At 34.3% G+C, this 18,511-nt stretch overlaps 3 protein-coding genes across 8 annotated transcripts; 1 reads left to right on the top strand and 2 right to left on the bottom strand.

Moving 5' to 3' along the window:
- Positions 1–226: 226 nt before the first annotated feature.
- Positions 227–4,166, top strand: LOC123202315 (phosphatidylinositol/phosphatidylcholine transfer protein SFH9-like). 5 transcript variants are annotated; one of them, XM_044618185.1, is made up of 11 exons: positions 227–463; positions 582–613; positions 1,206–1,289; positions 1,405–1,458; positions 1,804–1,881; positions 2,124–2,177; positions 2,262–2,321; positions 2,402–2,497; positions 2,822–2,923; positions 3,041–3,121; positions 3,421–4,166. In XM_044618185.1, the coding sequence occupies exons 1-11, from the start codon at positions 415–417 to the stop codon at positions 3,541–3,543; spliced, it is 813 nt and encodes a 270-aa protein (XP_044474120.1). In that variant the 5' UTR covers positions 227–414; the 3' UTR covers positions 3,544–4,166. The 5 variants fall into 5 exon arrangements, with proteins under 5 accessions (XP_044474120.1, XP_044474116.1, XP_044474118.1 ...); XM_044618181.1 differs by having other exon boundaries at positions 229–463; positions 3,378–4,166; XM_044618183.1 differs by lacking the exon at positions 1,804–1,881 and having other exon boundaries at positions 229–463; positions 3,378–4,166.
- Positions 4,167–5,351: 1,185 nt separating this feature from the next.
- On the bottom strand, positions 5,352–9,793 carry LOC123202353. The gene is made up of 5 exons (XM_044618239.1): positions 9,278–9,793; positions 7,301–7,386; positions 6,895–7,200; positions 6,363–6,446; positions 5,352–5,962 (listed from the first exon to the last, which is right to left on the bottom strand). The coding sequence occupies exons 1-5, from the start codon at positions 9,662–9,664 to the stop codon at positions 5,560–5,562; spliced, it is 1,266 nt and encodes a 421-aa protein (XP_044474174.1). The 5' UTR covers positions 9,665–9,793; the 3' UTR covers positions 5,352–5,559.
- Positions 9,794–10,273: 480 nt separating this feature from the next.
- LOC123202324 (WEB family protein At5g55860-like) lies at positions 10,274–14,671 on the bottom strand. 2 transcript variants are annotated; one of them, XM_044618195.1, is made up of 3 exons: positions 14,219–14,671; positions 13,007–13,316; positions 10,274–12,358 (listed from the first exon to the last, which is right to left on the bottom strand). In XM_044618195.1, the coding sequence occupies exons 2-3, from the start codon at positions 13,175–13,177 to the stop codon at positions 10,580–10,582; spliced, it is 1,950 nt and encodes a 649-aa protein (XP_044474130.1). In that variant the 5' UTR covers positions 13,178–13,316; positions 14,219–14,671; the 3' UTR covers positions 10,274–10,579. The 2 variants fall into 2 exon arrangements, with proteins under 2 accessions (XP_044474130.1, XP_044474129.1); XM_044618194.1 differs by having other exon boundaries at positions 13,007–13,214.
- Between the last annotated feature and the right edge of the window lie 3,840 nt (positions 14,672–18,511).

The raw sequence follows: 18,511 nt of genomic DNA, 5'->3' as shown, positions 1-18,511 counted from the left end.
TTTTATTATTCAAACTATTCGTTAGCGAATGTATTCTAAATTCTCAATAAAAGTATAAAAAATCACTTTGGTGGAGGCATATAATATTTTGGATTTAATTTCTTTCTTAGCTTTTGAATTACCCAAAAAAAAAAAAAAGGCCAAATGCATTTAATTTTAGTCTTATTATTGAAAATTTGAATAATATTCTTTCCCATTTTATCTCTCTATATAAATACATTTTCTCCTTTTTCTCTCTCTAGCCATGGCTGGTCCATTTTAATTTTTTGTTTTCCATTTTTTTCTCATTTGGAGCTCTGAAATTTATAAATACAGAGAACCAAATCAAGGATTGAACCAATCCCAGTTGAGTTTCACCAAGATTTTCTAGTAAATTTTTAATTTTTCTGAGCAAGAAGAACCGAAAAATTGGGTATGGCTCATGAAGAAGCAATGAAGCAGCTTCAGTCTTTGATAGAAGATGGTGAGCTTTGAAGAATGAATTCACTTCACATTTTGTGCTGATCTTCTTATACGATCTATAATGGATTGCAGTTTGTTTGAAAGGTTGTAATTTTTTCAACCTTTTTTTTTTTTTACAGTGGCGGATGAGTCAATGAAGGAGGCATTTAAGGTTAGCTTGGCTTCTACTTTCCTTTTATAAGTTTGTTGGATCTATATTTGAATTGGATGCTGGGAAAATGGAAGTGAAAAAGCATGGAAATTTTAGTCTCAGTTTTGGATTTTAGCTTCTGAGAGTCTTGATAATTGAAATTTTGACTCAAATGAGACTTATTCAATCATTGAGTTTTGTTTGTACTTGATGAAAACTGAGATTTGATCTGGGTGTTACTGTTTTTGGCTTCTTGATTATTGGTTCTGATCTATCTGTTGTCTGATTAATCAATGTTCTGAATTTTGGGTTCAGTGAAGATCTGTTGGGTCATTTTCAGATTTTGGTTTCTGTTTGTTTTTTTTTTTCCCTATTATTATCATCGTTTGACTGTTTTAAATTTGAAATCTTGACTTGATCTTCACATTGTATTTGATTTGCCAGAAGATTACCAGTGTCTTGGTTTGTTGCAAAATCGGGTCTTCAATTTCTTCCTTTTTGATTTAGCTTGACTAGACAGCTAAAGTTGTGTTTAATCTGCATGCTGGCATGATTCTGTACATGTGCTTGTGAGATTTCAGTTTGATCTTTAAGTTTGTCTAGTAATCTCCAGAATATGCACCAAGGTAATCCAACTGCGACATTGGAGCGGTTTCTCAAAGCTAGGGACTGGAATGTCTCAAAAGCGCACAAAATGGTTAGATTTATGGTCTTTTGTCGAAAATTTTGCTCTTGATAAGTTATGTTATATATTATCTTCTTGAAATAACATTGATTTTTGTTTCTTTCCTAATGGTGTTTAATTGTGCCAGTTGATTGATTGTTTGAAATGGAGGGTAACGAATGACATTGACAATATATTATCGGTGAGTTTTGGTTAATGGTGCTTGCATTTAGATTTGTAACAAGCTGTTTTCACTTCTTTTTTTCCTTTTTGCTTACGGACCGAGTTCTGACCATATATCAAATACTTAAGAAAAAGAAAGGGAGTTCTCTTGTTTATTTAGACTGACACCCAATTCATAGAGAACGTAGCCACTGAATCGTGTGGGCTAACTAGCAAGGTTTTGATAGGGATGGTGTGGATATGTTCCAAACTTCCACCACCATGTTATAAAATGCATTAACAGCGAAAATAAATAAGCCAAACCAAATGCTTTTGTTGATATTAATGATTTATTCCAAAATTGCTTCTGCTTTTCTATTTGCAGAGACCTATTGTCCCTGCTGAATTATATAGAGCGGTGCGAGATTCTCAGCTAATGGGTCTCTCGGGCTACTCAAAAGAGGTATATCCATGTTAAAAATAATTATTCATTGCAGTGATCCTACCATTAGCTTGCTTAAGCTGGTTTGGCAATTGAAATTCTGTTTGTCATGAATTTCTGTGTGGAATTGCTTCTTCATTAGTTTTTTTTTTCTCGGAGGAAATGATTGTTGCATTCATATACTTTCATGGTGATTAATCAATCAAAAGTTCCAAATTATGATTTTTCTTTTTTTTTTTTTTCTTTTTAAATAAAATCTTCAGGGTCTTCCTGTAATTGCAGTTGGTGTTGGGCAAAGCACATATGACAAAGCATCTGTAAGTGTATCATAAATTATGTTTTTTGGTATGTCATATATGGAAATTTGTTTGTTGTACGTACTGTATATCTTTTTGTTTTAGGTGAATTATTATCTGCAATCACACATTCAAATGAATGAATATAGGGATCGTGTAGTATTGGTAAGAATATTCTTGAGATCTCTTGTCCATTGTTCTGCTGTAATGTATCTGGGAGTCTAACTTCGCTGCTTATGTTATAGCCTGCTGCATCTAAAAAGTACAAACGGCACATTAGTACCTGTCTGAAGGTTTTGGATATGACTGGATTAAAGCTGTCAGCACTGAACCAGATAAAGGTATGGCTTGATATGAAAAGCATAGTATTCTGTCATGCTGTAGAAACTTAATGACATTGTTGGAGGAAAAATGAAGTGGAACAAGTCGAACTTGCCTTTAAGAAACTTGTCAGTTGAATTTGCCAGTGCCATTTATTCTTACCGCAAGTTTAACAATCTATCAATCTTCAAGATCTAAATTTATAGAAGATCTAACTTTTAAAATATATAAAGCAAGACTTTACCACAAATAATAGAAAAGAAAAAAAGAACAGAATCAGTCAGCTATTTGCAGCTAGATTTTTTTTCCGGAAGCTTATTCTCACTTTTGATCTTATGATGCAGCTAATGACTGCAATATCGACAGTAGATGACTTGAATTATCCAGAGAAGACTGAAACATATTATATTGTCAATGTCCCATACATGTTTTCAGCATGTTGGAAGGTTTACAATCCTCATCATATTTATATCAAAATAAATCTTCACTCTCCACCTCTCTTTCCTACTCTTTCTTTCCCACCCAAAAATAGATTAAAATCTAATAGTTTCAGACCTTTGCAGGTTGTAAAGCCTCTTCTGCAAGAAAGGACAAAGAGAAAAATTCAAGTGCTGCAAGGGAATGGGAGAGACGAGTTGTTGAAGGTAAGGAAAGAGTTTACCCTATTGCATTTCTTTTGCCTTTCTTGTTCATGTTGTGATTTTCAAGTCTAGTTTCTTGTAATATATACTGCTAGAACTTTGAAAGTACGGTAACTTTAGACCATGTCTTATTTGTTTTCATAAAAGCACTCCAAATAATGTTAAACTCTTTGGTTACTTTTTGCTTTGTAGACAGCTGTGAATGTACCGGGCATGATAAAATATACAGTACTTTGACATTGTTATGCATTTTCTTCAGATAATGGATTATGATTCCCTCCCACATTTTTGTCGAAATGAAGGTTCCGGGTCATCCCAGAATGGAACTATCCAAAATTGTTTCTCTTTGGACCACCCATTCCATCAAATGCTCTACAATTACACAAAACAGCAAGCTGTGCTTATGGAATCCGTTTCACCAATAATACGACATGGCTCAGTTCATGTAGATGTCCCTGAGCCAGACCCTGAAGATGCCAAGATTGCAGAGACCATAGAGTCTGAGTTTCACAGGCTTGGCAAGAATGGACTCATGAAGACATTGAGCGGCCCCAAAGTTGACGGATAATTAGAATTTCAGAGAATACTAATTACACATTTGTGGCTAATGCATTGTCCTCAATTCCCAACACTTTATGGCCTCTGTCACATGTGATGTTGAGCCATGGAGGTTTTGTACTTAAGCCATTATAATGTAGCATTGGCTTGCACCAGGTTCAGATTGATGCAAGAGATGCAATAACTAATTTGTTGTAGCTTCACACTCTCACCACGTTTGTGTGGTTTTTCATATTCTACTGATAACAGAGTAAAGCTCTTCTGATTTTTAAATGCTAGAGTTCTCTTCTGCACGTTATAAGCTTCCATGGCAAGTGCCATTGCAGCAGGCAAGGCACTGCCTGTATGACTTGAGACTGTCTGCATGAAATTAAGCACTTTGTATTAGGTATTAGTGAAAATGCAAACTTTTTGTGTGAAGTCTTTTGTATAAGTTGAAATGATCAAAATAATTTTATATGATTAACACAATCTTTTCTAGTTCCTTCAATTTGTTTTGGTTATCATCTCTTCAATCACAGTATGTTTCATCCATTTCTATGCGTTTGAAGGCCGTGAATGAGCGAAGCTTATAATGTGATGGATTTTGACCCTGCTGTTTACAAGCTTGTTTCTTTGACAAATTCAGAACATAATAGCATTAACTTCATGCAAGGGTGGATTCAAGCTAATCTGATTTGGACTCAAACTCGGATCCATGTTTTTCTTTATCTGAGTTAAACTTGTGTTGGAGACAAGTTCGTGGGTTTGTAGCTGATTTACATCTTCCGTATTACGTCTATCGTTTCGACAATATTGTTTATCAATTTAAACTCAGGTTAGACTCGAGTCAAATTTGTTTGAGTTCGAGTTCAATTCAAACAAATTTGAAATGAATTTGGCTCAAGCAAGTTTAAGCTCGCATTTGAGAGTTTAAAAATTATAAGTTCAAGTTTTAGGGATGTTTGGCTCGTAAAGCTCACAGGCCTAAAAAATTTGATATGAATAAATTAAAATGTTGTTTTGATCAATACAATCATAGCGTTGTTGTTTTAATATCCAAACAAGTTTAAAGCTCCATTTAAGCTCGAATTTGAACTCAAACTCAATTGTCCTCAAACGAGCTGAACTAGAGCACTTTTAAAATAAGCTCAAGCTCGAGCTTGAATCTATTGAAACAAGCAAAACTTGAGCATAGATGAGCTTGAACTCGATTCGAGTCAAATCTAATCCTAGTTTGAACACCCTTAAGTTCATATTTAAGCTAGTCATTCTAGATTTAAACTAAATTTGAGTCAATCCTTGTTTGTACTCAATTCAATTTAATTCAAATTGAATCCACAAATCCAAAACATGTGGCCTCACCTTTAAATGGTGAAAACCGATCACATGGATTATAATACTGTTCACAAGCTTGTCTTGTACTTGACGGCTCTGCTCAAATTTGAGAATCATCAGTGATTCACCCCTTCGACCTTTCAAATGATCTCGACCTCAAACTCAAGTTGGCAACCAAATGACCTTGAACTGAAAACATCACAGCAAGCAGACATAATTCTTAAAACTAAAATTGAAGCACGAATTAAGGGCTTGTTAAGGTTAGAAACAAGCAGTGAACATCATATAACTTACCAACCAAAGCTCCCACAAAGCAAGAAAATAGTGCCACCATATATGTACAGGTACAGTCTAAACATAAGAGTAAAAAGAAACAATTCAAATTTCAAATATCATTAATAATAATTTACATATCTAACTAATGCTTTCCTTCAAGCCATTTTGCCTTCATATTCCAGATCTTTCTGCAGATGCATTACATTTTGAAGATAACAGAAAGGAGAAGGCGGTGGCTTTGAGCCATTATACAAACAAACACACATTCACTTCAACGTTGCTTCGAGGTTTTATCCCAGCTGTTTGTAGCAACTGTAGGCAATGAAAACAGACACAGCGGCACAGACAACTGCAAGGGTTGCATAAGTATCTTCACGCTCCCAGCTTTCAAACCATGTTTGCGAAAGTAGTTTCTTGCTGCTTTCCTTCTTTTCAGTTAGAACTTTAGCCTTCTCATTAGCATCCGAATTGTCTAGTTTTTCTGGTACAGTGGGGTTCTGACAACAAGAGTCTCCATTTTGCTTGCAACACCCTTTAAACTCACCTTGAGATCTACAAGCTGCAGTATTCTCCTGGTTTAATTGTCCCTGTAGCATCACTTCTTCACTGCTGCTCACCGCATTTTCGCCATTTAGTTGGAGCCTTAATTCTTGAGATTTCTTCTGTTCCTCTTCCGATGAACCCATCTGACCCCTGAAATCAAAATGACAATGTTTGAGAAAACATACTTAACAAACTTAAGACCATCTAAGCAGAATCAGCACCAGAACAAGAAAATGAGTGTGATCAGTTTTGCACTATTATCTACCCATTCTTCTACATGAGTAGAAAATATAGCTATCAATCACGTGGCCTGTCATTCAGATTAAAGGAGCCAACCACAATTTACCATGAGATCCGATATTACAGCTAAAACGTATAACAAAAGGTTGATTAGCTCCATTGTAACTGTACTTGACTATAGACTGCTGAGTATGAGTACTGATTAGTGCGTGAATCGGGAAACCGCCACAAAAACCAGTTAAAAAAGCCTAGAACCTTGAGACAAGTGGTAAATTTAAAAAAAAAAAAAAAAAAAGAATGAAATAGTTACCTCCACAGCCAGTCCACAATTTCTCCTTTCACTATATGCTGCTCAAGTAATAGAGGCACATCATCTGGGGTAACATAACCATACCTGCAAATTGTGAAAACAAAAAAATAAATCTTCAAATGGTTAAATAACTAATTGCGTATAAATGATCTTATGATCTCTTCAGCCAAATTATCGGTCTAGAATGTCAGTTTGGTGACAAAAAAGATAGAGAATCGTCCAACCTGACACCACATCAGCTTGTATATAACACATTAAGATATATTAATGCTTAGTATTTTCTTATACTCTTTTGATTCTTCCTCTATTCTCTGTGACTGCATTTTCTCCAAGTTAAACTTCCTTTTCTGTCTTCACTTTTCCACCAAGCAAACATTCTTTATCGATAATTCCCAGAAGAGATCATAAGATTCTTCATCATATTTAGTAATACTACTAGCACCATGATCAGTTGTACCTTATGATAACAAAATATAAAAAAGCTAAAAGTTGGCTCAAAACAATCAATAAACAAATTCGTTTTTCCCCTTACCAGTGTCCAGTAACTTTTCCATTGATATTTGATCCAAATATTATGACGTTTCCTGCATACTTGTGCCCGCCAATGTGTGAACAAGGGCTAACAGACACTTTACCCTGAAGACCATGAGTTTCTATTTCTTCTTTGAATCTACTAACCACTACAGGTCCACAAACTCCACAGCGAAGATCTCGGGACCAATGACAACAAACAAATACATACCAACCCTTAAGTGTTTCAGGGGTACCGGGCTGCCATTCACCATTCTTCACAAGCACTTCTTCAACAAATGTGTCAACATCAAAATGAGTCAATCTCCTGCATCATTAACACCATCGAATTTAGTAATAAAGGATAAAAAAGTAATTTTGAGAAAAAAAATCTCAGCATACTTTCAAGAGAGATAGAGATAGCTGACCTGTATCTGATCATGTCTGGGAAAATTAATACATCCCCATTGGATGTTTCTGTTCCATCATGACCCTCACATATTGTTAAGCGAGTCTGAAGAAAGAGGGGGCAAAGATAAGGAGCAATGTTACATGTACAAACTTAGTACAAAAATGGGTACACAAATGATATGTAATTATGTGATTAGATGTCATTTTATCTTTAATTCAAAATCACCTAATCACATTATTTCACATCATTTGTGTGCCCATTTTGTGTACTCAACGTGTGTATACATAGTTTTATTGAATGATAAGTTAAGAAGAAAAAGATCAAACTGAGAGAACATAATAGAAAGAATAAATCAACCAAGGAGTACCGCCATGCTATCCTTCATTTGCCTACCACTGAACATCAAAATTTAAAATCCAGACAAAACATCATAGACAAGCTAATAACATATCACAAAGGCATCCCTTCCATAAGATAAATTTGAAAGAAACAAATACGGATTTATTTTCTCCCTGACAAGAGGGTTAAAATTCAGTAGTCTTCACCATACACCAAAGTAGATGATTCTACCTGATAGAAGATTCAAAGAAAGAAATTTGTTCAAAAGCTCTTAAAAATCCAAAAAATAAGGTTGATTGCATTTCCTCATTCTCAAGAACATTATTTGAAATAAGTTGATATGAGGTTTGTGACTTCTTTGATAACAAGACTGGTCACTAATTTTTTTAAAGTCAACCATCAGAATTAACATTCCAAATAAATACACTTCTCATCACAAATTTTAATCTTCTTAAAATTGAGAAATCATAAATGCTCAGGCAGCTGAATCTTTCAAATCTCAGGTAATCAAAGATGCCACTCACTTAAATGACAAAATGAATGCTTTCACATATAGCATATGAAATTATTGGATTTCGCATGGCTTCTCCAGTTGGACCATAATCAAAGAATAAGACAATTCAAAGCATCATTAAATATGACCACTAAAGGAAGATTCATGACTAATCATAGCTGAAATATCATTTCCTTCCCTATCCACACACTAACCTTAAACCCAAAAGAAAAAATTATTTAAGCATGACAAGAGATATTAGTTTCTATATGTATATAAAGCAAATCTACGCTTATTAATTTAATAAGGTAACTTTCTGACAGAAAACTCAAATGGCCCATCACCAAACCCTAACCTCTACCACAAAACTCATTCACCAACATTCAAAATCCTCAAACCCAGATCTCTCAATCACCCCCATAAACACTCAATCACAAGCTACCAGAAACATAAATCACTAAAAATCTAAAATCAACTCATGTCAAAGTTCAAACAAGTTCATAGTAGAACACTGTATGAATCTCTACAAACAAAAGCAACTTTCAAAGCATCAAAATATGCTTCAACTCGCAAAACTTAAACCAATGCACATTTGAAAACTAAAATAGTAAACAAAAGTCCCTCAAACATCAAACAAAGCAACCCACATCCCAAAAACAAAAAACAATTACCAGATTCGGAAGCAACCAACAACAAAACATTGCTAAATCATTCCTCAAAAGAAAGCCAGCAGAAAAAGCAACCAAGAACTCACATCCTTTGACCAGAAATGAAATAAATTCACATCAATCAGTGCTTAAAGCCCCTCTTATCCACACTTGAAAAAAGAAATCAAACCTTGAGCCTCCTAATGAACTAATCAAGCACCAAGAATCATTCTCAAAGCATAAATCAAATACACAAAACATTAATAACCCACGTCAATTCCTCCAAAAAAAAAACAAACCCTCATCATTTCACTTGAAATGGCAAAAATTTCACAACAATCAAAGCTTGAAGCCCTTCAATCCAAACTAAAAATTAAAAAATATCAAAACTTTAACTCCAAAATCAAGCACCCCAACCCACTATTGAAAACACAATAAATTCACAAACCATAAAGAACCCTAATAATTCATCGAAAACAAAACAAACCCACATCATTAATAACGAACTACAAACCTGTCTCTTCATATCAGCCTTTCTAGAACCAACAGCAGCCGCCAACAACCTCGGCAACCGATCGAACTCAGCAGCCTCGATCCTCGCCGGCCAAACAGCGGGGTTTTTATAACACAAGAACACGTGGCGCTCATAAAAATCGACCGTTCCGGCGAGTGGACTCAGCCTGAACTCGGGTCTAGAGAACCCAAACTCAGCATCAACACCACCGTTACTAAGAACACTGCCACTCCCTTCACTCAAAAAGGCATCATTTTGAAAGCTATTAGAAGCGCTTCCCATGAGAGAAACGCTTCCCGGCTCAGTGTACAAGCTGTCAAGCTGGTCGGAGACCATGATAGGCAAAGAAGAAGATGTGAAATTCAAAGGCTCATCCCTGTTAGACATTGTGGGCGAGTAATTTGAGTGTTAACCGAGTTAGAAAGTTAATCAAAGAGCAATTTTTGGTGTCAGTTGAGTAGAGCGAGTTCCAGTGGAATTGGAACTGAAGCGAAAATATTTTGTTTTGAACATGAAGACTTCAGTTCGGTCTTCTAGGTTTTTAATTTATCCTTCTTGTATGGACGGACACGTGGCATCATAGGATGTTATGTAAATTTAAGTAAATTAATTTTAGAAAGCCGATGTAAATTGAGCTTCTTTAATAACTTTTTACCGGGAATTTTTTATAATTAATTAATTTATTATTATTATTGTAGACAAAAATCCAACAATAAGTACAAATAAAATTTAAGAAAAAAGGGTCTTTAAAGCTATTCAATTTATAGATTAAATGATATTAACTTTGAATTTAATTTAAACCAATTTGAATTAAAATATCTAAATCGACTTAAACTTGACTTGCTCAATCCAAATTTGAATTCAAGGTTGAATCTAGCTTTACTTCTTATCGAAGACACACTTCGTGTAAGTTTGATGTTTTATATGTGTATCTCAGATTTGTTTCAGTGCATCAATTATCCTTGATAGCTTCACAGTAGAACTGAAGGAATTTGCTAAAATTGCAAAGCCATAACAAAGCTTATTAATGGGGCAAAATTTGAATCAATGAATATCCATTTACAAGATCACACTTCCATAATCTTACAAAAGAAGATCATATTCAAATGAGCTTAGTAGTGAAAGATCAGCTCTTTTGAGAAGGTGCTACCAATCTCATCTTGTGGCAACTCTTTCTCTCTCAAACAGACTAAATAATAGAAACCTGATTCCAGTGGCCTCACATGTACAAACAACCAAGGGCTTAAAGCTGTTTTTCCTTGAACCATACCTAATCACACAAAGGTCTGGTAAACACAAATGTCATACAGGTTTTTCACCAGGAAGATAAGATGGTGACCCACCTTCAACGTGGTTTTTTTTCCTATGAAAGAAGCTGATATTCGGTATGAGAGTTTTTTTAGACAATGTCTTGTTTTTTTCCATCTTTCGAACTTCAATAAATTTCTCTGATGAATTATGCTTTGGAACCCGATGGTGGTGTGGAGATGCCTGTGATGACATCTCTGTTTCTGCAAGAATCCGAGCTGCAGCTTCAGCTGCCTTCTTTTGTTCCCGTTCCTGCCACCTCCGGAGCTCTCCCTCAACTGCCCTCCTGGCTGCTTCAGCCATCTCTGCCCTCTTTAAAGCCTCTTCAGTGGCAGCCTTCATGTGCTGAATCTCCTTCTCAGTTGCCTCTAACCTCTTCAGGGCCTCATTTTCGCTAGCCTTCACAGCTTCCACCTGGGCCACAGCAGCAGCCACTTTCATTTCTGCTAATGTTTCAGACTCTTCAAGTTTACGGCTTAATGACTCAAATTCTTCTCTAGAGATTGTTATTTTAGCACCAGACTCAGAAGTTGTTGCTCGTGCAGCATTAGCTCTCTCCGACAAGGCCTTAATCTGATCAAGGGCCATTGCCTCTGCTGCTTTTGCTTCTTCAGCTTCTTCCAGAGCAGCTTTCAACTTCTTCTCTGCATCTTCAAGCGCAATTTTGGTGGCTTCAGCTTCATTCTTCAACTCCTTAGCTCTGCTCTTCATATCTTCAGCTTCTTGTTTTGCATTTTCTGTTTCCAGTGATAGTTGTTTAAGCGTTGAGGTAATTTCTTCAGAAGCACCTCTTACTTTAGATTCCTCCGCAACGCATGCTTCAAGCTCAGACTTAGCTTTACGGAGTTTGACATGCAGGTTCCCAGCAAGAGATTCTGTTTCAGCTTCCTTCGCCTTCAGTTCAGTATGCTCTTTCTTCACATTCTCAAGCTCCTGCTTCAAAGACTCCACCAAGTTTCGCAAGGAGCTTTCCTCTTCCACTACTTTCTGCAGAGACCCCTTTGCATCATCCAACTCCAAAGTGACAGTTCGCACAGAATCTAAATCTGAAGCCTTTGCGTTTTCCATCTGCTTCTGCAGAGCTGCAACCTCATCCATTGTTTTAGTCAATTGTGTTTCAAGGTTCTTGGTGAGTTCAGGATCAAACTGATTCTTCAAAGTATTCAATTTCTTGGCCAACTCTTCCAAACCTGCTTTATATGACTGCTTCTGAACATCCTTGTCAGTAAATATTTTTGCATGCTCTTGCTGTGCTTGCTCAGTTGCAAGCTTCACTTGCCCAATTGATTCCTGCACATCAGAGATTTCCTTTGAGAGCTCATTAACTCTCTCCATGTTTGCTTTGGCAGCATTTTCAGCTTCAGCTGCAAGATTGAAGGCAGTGACTTTTGCCTCCAAGGTTGCCTCACAGTCCTGACGAAACTTCCTCAATTCTTGTTTTGCAGCATCCAGTTCATTAACCACATTCATATACTCTTCCCTTGCAGTTTCCAAGCCCTGGTCCCTATCACCTTTAGATCCCGCAGGGTTGCCACTGTTTGATTCCTCAATCTGCTTTGCCTGATTCTTGGCAGCTTCTTTTGCCTTAATTGCCAAATCCTTGGATTCATTAATGACTTTGAGTTTGTTGTTGAGATCATCAACTGTTTTTTTAGCCTTTTCAAGCTCAACAAGTGCTTGGGCCTTGGTATTCTCGGCATTTTTGAGTTGGTCCTTTAACTTGTTCAGCTCATTCTGGGCCAAGTGAAGTCGAGTCTCCTTGGCCAATACTCTCTGCCAATAGAATAGTAAAACGATAAACAATACTTCAAATTGATGAGAAGCTAAATATCTTACATCTATCACTATATGACTATCAATTAGAGAAAGTAAACACTTTTGAGATGATAAGAGAAGAAATATTAATCATCAAGACATTTACTACTTAATAGAATGAAACAAAGCAGCAGAGGCCAGCTTGCATACTCCATTGAGTACTATCTTGAATAAAGCAGCGTTCATCTTACAATAAAACCATGTACATTTATAATAAGTACCAATTTGGATATCAATAATGATGTGTTACCATGTGATTGAGTTAATTTAAATTAAGAATAACGTAACATCTAATCACATTGTGACACAACATCATCGGTACCCAAATTAGTACTTATTATAAGTTCACATAGCACTTAAGACAATAATACTCTCATAATGTCTGTGGAGACTGGATGCCTTTTGTTTTAATGATTATTTTAGTTTCTAACATTCAGAATCCTGTGCAGTCCTAATCACTCTTTTTTTTTAATATCCACTGACCAATCTAAGAAAGCTTGTACCAGTCTCATCAACTTAGTCAGAAATGCAGAATTTGATCCATGGGAATAGGCAGTGTGCAGATATACATTATTGCAAGACGAAAAAAACAAGAAAAAGGAGTACCTCTGCAGAGTGAGGTGTCACCTTCCTGATGGCAGGTTTTTCCCCTGAGAAAGCACCCTCACCAAAGAGAGTTACAGCATCTTTAACAGATTGAAAAGGTGCACTAGTGTCTATCTCTCCCACCTCCGCCTTAGGTGAGTCTGTACTATTTTGATGTCCTTTTGCTACCATAATGTTTTATTGTTTGTATTATTTGGAAACTGACTTGCTGAAGACAATAAAAAACATAATTTCAAATTGGATCAAGAAGAAATTAGACCTGTGATCACCAAAAGGTCACAATACATTCAGCATACATGGCAAGCAGAAGCTGCATCACAACCAAAATATCATCGCTATTATACAATTCTGAAAGATAGTACACAACACGAGGAAAATACTGTAGACACCCAAATAGTAATAGCAGAATATAAGGTCTAAAGACTCGTCCAAGCTGTGTCATTAATCAGAACATAAATTGCACAAATGAACATCACATTAACCATATTCGTTTTTTCACATACATTTCTTACTTCCTCAGAAACTGCTCAAAGGGGAAATCGAACCGTAGATTACGATTCATACCTCAGTAAAGAAGAAATTAAAAGATATAAACAGAACATGAAAGACAGTTTAATCATCTTCCAAACTTGTGTCATCAAACTATAGAAGCTGCTACAGATAAACAATTCCAACCGTTAACAAATGCATCAACCCATAGGCTAGACTTAAAATTGTTGAATTCATGCACTCCATAATAAGCCAGCATAATAGGTTTTTTCCCTACTCCTCCAACTTAACTAGCAGCTGGCGAATAAATTCACTGTTTCAATAATCCCTAATGTAACCTACAATAAGAACCACAACCCTTGAAATGAAATTAAAAATTAAAACTACAAATTAGTTCTCTTCATCATTTCTTGACCAAAAATATTTCACATACATTACATGTTATAATACTGGTGTGGCTAAAAAATAGATACATATATCTAAACATTGACACAAAAATAATTCAATTACTCTTTAGTTAGCATTTCGCTTTCAGAAATTCAAGCCCAAACATTAAATCAAAAAAAACGAGACGACAAACTATCATGAACTATCCATACATCAACAAAAATGACATGTCACATCAACAAAAACAAATGAAAATCAAAACCAAAACAACAAAAACAAAAATAAACAATGCTAAAAGAGATAAACTTGAAAACCTTAACAGAACAAAGAACACACCTTTGATCGCCTATCCACAAAACCCTGATCACTTTAACCTAAAGATCATCAAAGTTCAAAACCCCAGAAAGCCACTTGTAATAAGGCTCCAGTCTTCACATGTTCACACAAGCCCATGATCATCTTCTCCGATCTTCATGCCATTCTTTCAGAACGAGAAAAAAAAAAAAAAAGAAACCCTTTTAGTCTTTTCACTCAAAGAACATAACCAACCAAGTATTTTTCCAGCTGTGCGAGAATTCCGAAGAAACCAAAATTTTCGCCAAGAAAGCTGTTTTCCGGGAAATTTTCAGGGTGAAATCAAGTGATTTTCTTTCCTCTTCTCCCGCCGTTGAAACAAATGTAATTTATAGAGATAAATTTGAAAAATGGATTCAATGGAAAGGAATTTGCAGACAAATTACATCAGCAAATTAGTGAAGAGAAAAAGAGAAAAGATAAAGAGGTGACGTTTTCAAGTTGTAGTTTTTCAGTTTCAAAAATAGAACTTTTTGGAGGGTAAATTTGGGAGAAATGTACAAGTTGATCAAGCATGAATCTTTATCTTTGATAATATCTAATTAATTAAATTAAATTAGTAACTGATCAGGGTCAATTCAGATTTTGTTATAAATGATTGATGACTACAAACTTCAAAATAAAATAAGTAATAATAATAAGGCCAACGGACTGTCTCCCATCAAGCTTTAATGTTAAAACAAATATGTATCAATAAAATTTGAAAAATTTAAAATTTTATGTATAAATTAATTTTTATTATAGAAACAAAAGTAAAATTATTATTTTTATTAATAATATTAAAAAATCTAAATTTCATTAAGTTTTCTTTTAGGTTTGAAAAATAACATGTTTTATCCTAAACCTATGGTTTATTTTCTTACCATCTCCGATTATCATCTCCAATCACTAACAACAATACTTAAACCAAAACACTGCACATTATCTCTCCGATATGAGAAAGAGTCATCTGGAATCAATAAGGCTTTGTCAATTCATCTAGATCAATGTGTTTTTGTTATTTGTCTAGAATCGACGAAGATGTCTCTTCGCCACAGACCAAAGAGAGTAAGAGATGGTGGTCGGTGTGTTTTTAGACAAAAACATTGTTGTTAGTGATCAGAGAGGGTAAGAAAATAAATCCTAGGTTTGAAGGGGAGGAGGTGGTGGGGAATGTTACTTTCAAAGCTAGAAAACTTTACACAAGGGTGAAGTTGTTAGTTTTTAAAACCTAAGGGAAGTCTTAATAAAATTTATTTTTTTTAATATTATTGGTAAAATAATGATTTTATCTTTATATCTAACAAAAAATTTTAATAGAAGTTAACCTATAGATAGGACATTGGGTTTTTTAAACCTTATGGATGTATATTTATTTTAACATTAAAACTCGGGTAGGAAACAGTCTTTTGGTCAAATAATAACAACATTAATGGTTGTAATTGGTTTAAATGTATAAAATGCATTGACAAGGTCACCCCAAGGGTGGCTTGAGATATGACTTATAACCTTTTAAGTTGTGATTTTGAAAGATTCTTGATAGATTAAAGCGAAGGTTATGGTAAAATTTGACGTTTTCGATGTGACGTATTTCAAAATTTTAGAAGAGAAATTATTAGGTTTTTAAATTTAATGAGGTTAAAGTGATACAATTTTAATTTTTTAAATATTTTAGTAAATGATAATTTTACCGGTAACTTTAACTGAGATTTTTAATATAAATTAATTTATAAATAAATAATTAAATTTTTTAAAATTGACAAAAAAAAGTTTTGAATTATATCAAACCTTGGGTGGCAACATGTATTTTGGCCTAATAATAAATAGTTTTGAACCATGGAATAGTTTCTTACATAATTGTTCAACTAGATTTGTATACGAGAGAGGGATTATATGATTATTATTTAGTGATTATAATATGTAATTTTAAAAATAGTGATGCGTCGGTTTGAGATGAAAAACTTTCAAAACAGAAAAGAGAATTGATTTTTTTTAATGAGAGTAAAAAGAATTCTGTCTAAAAGGTACAACAAAGAATAGCACAATGCAGCTTTTGAAATTTGATTGGATTTGATTAAGATCCACCTTTAACAAAACAATCCGTTCAAGATGGACAAATTAGATTTAAATTTAATTTGAAAATAGATTAATTTTAAACTTTATCTAAATCTTTTTGAATTTGAATGTTGGTTGAACCAAATAGATTGAGACCCATTGGTCAATCTTGTAAAAGTCAATGTTTAAATTCATATTAGCACCATGTCATCAAATCACAATTTTGTTTGATTATATATTTTTTTAAATTTGTATTTAACCTATTGTGATGTTAGTCAAGTTAGAGAGTGAAAAATTTTGTAATTGTTAAGACTCTATCTGATTCAGTTTTATAAAAAAATACAATATATACTATTACTATGGTTGAATTCAAACCAAACTGAACTCAAACAGGGTGAAGCTTATTTTTGGCTCATTCTCGAGACACCTTAACTCAGGCTCAATTGGAGTTCACCGAGCTTGAAGAATAACTCGTTCGTTCGTCTTTGACTCGCTTTATGGATTGAAAGTTCGTGTTCAACTCATGTCCATGTAGGTAAACTGAACTTGGTTCTTGGTTCAAGTTAGCCGAACTCATTCACTCGAATTTGGTTCTCTTGTGGCTTGTATGGCATCGTTTAAAAAATTTTTTAATATATTTTAACTCGAGTTCATATATATCATGTTTAAATTCATATTCGTTCGAGTAAAGCTCTTAATGAGTTTAAATAAGTTTATTTTGAATTCAACCATAACCACTACATTATAAATCCATTTTTTTTAATATTTATTTAACCTATCATTAATACGTCATCTATCATACCATCAAACCTAAGACCAAGACCAACCCTTTGATCAGAGGTATATCAAATTAATTGAAATTCTAATTTTGGGTTAAAAAAAAAAGTCTAATTACTATTTTTTGGCACTAAACAACTATCATCTTCAACATGGTGGAGGTCCATTAAATGAAAATGTCTAGTAGGAGAAGAAGACACTAAAGCTACATCTGATCTGAATTGTATGAGTTAAAATTTGAATTTAGATCGAATAAATCGAGTTTGAGTTTAGGAGTAAATTCATTTTTGTGAAATAAGTTAAATTCAGGTTAATTTAAACATTTAATTTTTAGTTAACTCAAATTGAATTTAATGTTAAATTATTTTCAATTCGAGTTTATACCTTAATTCACTAATCTCAAGTTAACTCTTTTCGAGTTAAGTTGATTTTTTTAAATTAAGTCATATTTAGATTTAACCTGATTTGTATCTAATCCTTAAAGACAAGATAACTTGAGAAATTATAAGCTTTTAAAAAAGGCTATATGAGTCGAGATTTAAGCTTTTAACTTGGGTTGAATTCAAACCAAATTAAGTTAAAATTAATTGTCAATTCACCCCTATCAAACATGAAATAAGCTTGAGCTTAAGTAGAGTTTGAATTTGGAGGAGCACCTTAGCTCAGAATGATCAAAAAGATATTTTTTTTTTTTATCAATAACACGATGATTTAATTGTCTACAAACCGAGTTGAGTTGACTTAACCTACCTCTGATTTTGACTATGCTAAAACTGGCAGTTTGATGATGGATACCTATGGCAAATGCAGTTCAGTTGCATGTGTGCCGCGTGTCAAATCGTTTGACACATCAGCATAACAAATTTGCATGTGTCAATCATTATGATTACGCCACCGAATGGGCGGGCTAGGTTGAATTCTGATGATAATCGTGAAACTTTTGGAAAAGAAAACCCAGAAAATATGGCAACAATCAAAGAAGAATATGATGATGATTCAGAATGCAGCAAGGCAGCAGCAAAGGAAGCCAGAAAAGAAAATGTTGCAAGGAATTTACAAGGGCAAGGAAGCCATAAAGATGGACGTGAGAGAGTGTTATGAAGAAGAAGAGCAAATGTCTACATGCTGACCATGGCTGATGGAAACCATGGCTGCAAGCAACATGCTGACCACTTCAAATGTCTACACTTCTAATATATATATATATATATATATATATATATATATATATATATATATATATATATATATATATATGTATGTATGTATGTATGTATGTATCCGGTTGTCCATTAAAACATGCTGTGCAAGCCTTTATGGTCAATATCTCTTGTAATCAAGATCCTTTTTTAAGGGTTGGATTCATCTAGATAGAAATCGTTTAGTCGATAAGTCTCATGGCCTGATTTCATTTTATTTGAATATATTATGTAATAAAAAAACAATGAGAGACAAGCTAGCTGA

This window comes from Mangifera indica, chromosome 18, assembly GCF_011075055.1.
Source record: "Mangifera indica cultivar Alphonso chromosome 18, CATAS_Mindica_2.1, whole genome shotgun sequence".
NCBI lineage: Eukaryota > Viridiplantae > Streptophyta > Magnoliopsida > Sapindales > Anacardiaceae > Mangifera > Mangifera indica.
The sequence above is the reverse complement of the archived record's forward strand: the minus strand, read 5'-3'. Positions and strand labels throughout refer to the sequence as shown.